This window comes from Grampus griseus (assembly GCF_964374135.1).
Source record: "Grampus griseus genome assembly, chromosome: 4".
NCBI classification, from domain to species: domain Eukaryota; kingdom Metazoa; phylum Chordata; class Mammalia; order Artiodactyla; family Delphinidae; genus Grampus; species Grampus griseus.
The window spans coordinates 8,247,755-8,252,177 of NC_138997.1; the positions used below are offsets into that span (position 1 = coordinate 8,247,755).

Here is a 4,423-nt window from a genome sequence, read left to right on the forward strand (position 1 = left end):
CATTTACTGCACAAATGGCATTTATGAATCTCTGGAGAGAGAATACTGCTCATCAAGGGCCCCTCCAAGCTCTAACAGTGATTTTCTAGAAGCAAGGTGGAAACCAGCAACCTCCCTGCAAGTCCAGGAGGGGAAGCCTTTCAAGGACCCTCGCTCACTCCCCTCTTCCTCACTACCCTGACTCAAGCCACTGTTGGTCACCCCAGCCCAGTGCCCTGCACAGCACTCACGGGCCCCAGGGACACGCTCCCCTTATGGAGACAGGAGAGGGCTCAGCTCAAACAGGTGCCTGTGTTCTCAAGGACCAAGCCCACCCAAAGCTCAAAGCATGTTTTTGTAAAGGCGGCTTCTTTTATTGGGTTTGAAGGATGAGATATGATGGTATTTCTCTTAAAATCAAGAGGCTTGCAGAGGTTACCTTTTTACCACAGATTAGACGTAAGTAATTAGACGATATTAGCCTACATACAAAAACAGTAAGCGAGCTCATTTCTATTTGACTCCATTTTCTATGAGAAGCTACTGAACCAAATCAAAACAAAACAAAACAATGCATCCTGTTTACAGGAGTTTCAGTTAAACCTGTTGTTTTTGTTACTCAGGAGGCTTTCTTTTTTTCAACACAGAAAAACGTGTTTGGTAATTGGCTATTTCTAATTCCTTACCAGAACCATAACTTTCTCAGTAGAATGTCATCGGAGAACACCTGAACAACATACGATTTAGCATTATCAATAATTTGAGGACTCTCTTCAAGAATTCAGTCGCGCGTCCTTCCTCTAGGGTAAGGAAATATGAATTTAATCTAGTTACAATCACAGAGATGACCCTTTCCTTCAGTGCAGGAAAATGTGTAGATATAAATTCATGTTTTATGTGGGCAGTATTCATAGTCAAATGCTGTGCTAATTTTTTTCCTAATATGACTTTCTTACGTTTATTAACGGGTATAACAAGGTTCATCAAAAGGGTTATCTGCAGATGTTTACAAATATGACTTCATATTTGGCATTTTATGCATTTAAATGCTTTTATTTAATATCTTCTGGCCGAGGAATGAGTCAAATTTGTTTCCTTTTTTTTTTTTTTTTTTGCGGTACGTGGGCCTCTCACTGTTGTGGCCTCTCCCGTTGCGGAGCACAGGCTCCGGACGCGCAGGCTCAGCGGCCATGGCTGACGGGCCCAGCCGCTCCGTGGCATGTGGGATCCTCCCGGACCGGGGCACGAACCCGTGTCCCCTGCATCGGCAGGCGGACTCTCAACCACTGCGCCACCAGGGAAGCCCTGTTTCCATTTTTTACATGGTATTTCTCATCACCTACTTGAGTTTTGTGTGGTATCAGCGTTCTTATTGCAATGGACTAGAAAGTATAACCGTGTTTTCACTAAGAGTGTTTTTGCTATTTTTAATATAAAGCAGGGATTTTAATGGAAATACCACAGTGTGATAAATTGAGTGAGTAATACAAAATGACACGGGCAATGATCATGTTATTCTATAAGCAACATCATAGTAAAAAACCCACTGAATGTTATTTCCTCTTAATTAAGGTCGTAAACCTTCGGTGAAGTTTGCTTCTTCTCTTTCTTTCAAACTGAAATGATGTATTATTTATGGACCCCCAATCCAAGGACGCCACAATCCTTAATGGCAGTTTCCTCAAGTTAATGCTTTCTCTTCCTGGTCTCTCAGAAAACACTAAGCTTTGACATAGACAGAGGGCTATCTATGAAGACCATAAGAGCATACAAGGGCTCCCGTACATGTTCCTTTTCAATCTAATACAGAAGAAGGAGCAGGACGAATGCAGCAGTTGGGCCGTCGGAAGTTCTGCAACATGGACTGGAAAACACTGGGCTGCCTGCCTTTGAGCTTTTTATTGGAAGAAGTATCCGAGGAGATGGATCTCCGGCTCTGGCTGCTTTGAGATTTGATTAATTTCTCGTGTTCCCTGATTTGTCGTTGTAAATGGTTCTGGATGGCGACGCCCAGGGACTCTGGGTCCAGGGAAGCGCCGTACACCTCCCAGGTCATGCCCTGCTCGTCCCACACCACGTCCCGGACACGCTTGGACTGTTTCAACTGCAGCCTGGCATCAGCACCCAGGTGCTTCTTCTTCTCTCCCGGAGTGAGTCCCACCTGGGCGGCAGCTGCCGTCACGTTTAACTTCTGCTCCTTGAGGAACTCGCTGACCCGGCTGGCCCGGCGGGGACTGGCTTTGACGGAGCGAGAAGGGGTTCTCTTGCCAGAACCGGGACTGGAGTCCCCCATGGAATCAGACGGCAGGCTTAGGCTGGTGGCTGTCTTGGGCTGTCTGTTTTCTTCCACGCCGCCCTCCTGGCTCCTCCTAACTGGGGAGGGTGTAGGGCTGGCAGCTGAGGCAGTGCCTCTACTTTCTTGGGATTTAGGATTGAGCAGTACAGTTTTGGCCTCTGCCCTTGCCCTCGGGTCCAGGATATCGGTGACAGAAGATTCTTGTTCTCTTACTATCTGAGGAGATGCAAGCTTCTTCTCTCTTGTGTCCCCTTGATTCGTGAGATCTGAGTTCCCGGACTGGTCAGCTCTGCTGGCAGGCCCACAAGAATTGGAGAGTTTCCAGTCTGGGTCCGGTTTGTGGCCATTGGTGACTTCCGCTGCAAACTCAGATGGCTTCGTTTCAAATTTCCCTAATCCGTGACTTGTTTCCGCTTGACATCCTGCACTGATAGAAATCTGGTCACTGAGGCTAGCTGTCAGGGAGGTAGAATTAGTACCCAAAAGCTGTCGAGAGGCGGGCTCTTGCCCCACCTGGGTCATTCCCGCCGCCCTCCCATCTTCTTTACATGTAGCCTGAGCGTTACTGGATGCCACGTGGATTGATGAGGTTTTAAGGACCTCAGCCGGTAGGCTCGCTGATTTACCTTCCCCCCGGAAAGCTGCAGAAACAGCTGCAGCTGACTGGATGTGCACCTCTGGCGTGATGCCAAGGCACTGACCCGCCTCCGGGGGGGCTGGGGTGCTTGCAGACAGCTCCAACGTGTGGCTTACGCGGCCACTGCCGCGGCAGACGACACGCAGCTGCTCCTGTTCAAACTGCTCTGGAGCGGGGCTTTCCTTTAAGAACGCAGTGAGAATGCTGGGGCTGGTAGACACCGATCTGCTCTCCACACTGGCCACCGCCTGCACCTCAGCATCTTGCTGAGCCCTGGGGGGAACCTCCTTGATCTCATTTTCAGCTTGGCTGGTCATCGTACTCACTTCTCTGAACCTTGCCCCCTGAGGCTGTGCTGGCGGCAGCATCTTCTCTGGATCCGGAGGAAACACGGACCCTTCGCTAGGGAGGTGGGATGATTGGGGTGCCAGCGAAGTCACGGCCTGGGGGTCTGAGGTCGTGGGAGAGGGTGGTCTGTTCTCCGAACATCTAACTTCTCTGGCTGGAGATTCACAGGACCTTGTCTGGGAATCGCAGACGGCTTGCTGCCTTGCCCCTTCAGGTCCACCTACAGGAGCGGAGGCAGGGCTGAACGCCTTGGGTGCTGTATCTGCAGGTTGCACCATTCCCTGGATTGTTTCTTGAGAAGGAGAATAAGGGGGCACCTGATCTTTGCCACGGATCCCTCCCACCGGACAACTTGACTTCTCAGCTTGCTCTCCGTCTGCAGTTCTCTGTGATTTCACCAGGGTGTCTTCAGGTCCTGATGGGAGGCTGGAGTTGGGCTGGTCCCCTGGGATGGCCGGGTGGGTGTGCTGATTGGCTGGTATGGTGAATGCTACGTGTATCAGATCCTTTCCTGCCGCAGAACACGGGGCTGGCGCTGCGGGCTCCCTGCTCCCTGGCAGCTGGGTATTGCCAGGAGAGTTGAACGTGGGAGATGCTTTCCCCACCTCATTGACAATGCCAGCAGACGACATGGCTGGCTGCGCGGCCTCATCCTCACTGGCCTGCATCAGGGCCTCAGCAGCTGTCCTGGGACTGAGGTCTGGCTCTGCAGGAGTGCCAGAAAGGCCATTGGTGTTCCTACCCAGGACGGCTGGTTGAGGCTGAGGTGAAGCAGCCTGAACCTCTCCCAGGTCCTCTTCTTTTCCAGAAGCTGCAATCAGGGAGGTTTTAGCCGATCTCAGAGGGTCAGGTACAGTCCCCATGGAATTTCTCTTCGGGAAAATCTCAGAGCTCTCCCCTGAGCAGCGCTCCCACTGGGAAGCAGTTGTAGCTCACAGTGAAGATGCAATCAGAGATGATTCCTCTGAAGGACCAATCTGTGAATCAAGGAAACAGTACCATTAATACAGTACAGCATTTGCGGATTGAAACTACACCAAATTGTCACTTGTATGAGATCTCATAAGCCCATGAAAACTTCTCTTCCCATATCTCTTGGTATAAAAATAGATCTTGGGAAGAAAGATTCTGGAAAAATTATTTTAATTATACAGGTATTATTT

The 4,423-nt window shown here is 50.1% G+C and overlaps 1 protein-coding gene across 1 annotated transcript; it reads right to left on the reverse strand.

Annotated features, from left to right (window-relative positions):
• Positions 1-1,410: 1,410 nt before the first annotated feature.
• GPRIN3 (GPRIN family member 3) lies at positions 1,411-4,123 on the reverse strand (the record flags this gene model as incomplete). The annotated part of the gene is made up of 1 exon (XM_082652777.1): positions 1,411-4,123. One exon carries the CDS (start codon positions 4,121-4,123, stop codon positions 1,775-1,777), a length of 2,349 nt encoding a protein of 782 aa, XP_082508903.1. The 3' UTR covers positions 1,411-1,774.
• Positions 4,124-4,423: the final 300 nt, after the last annotated feature.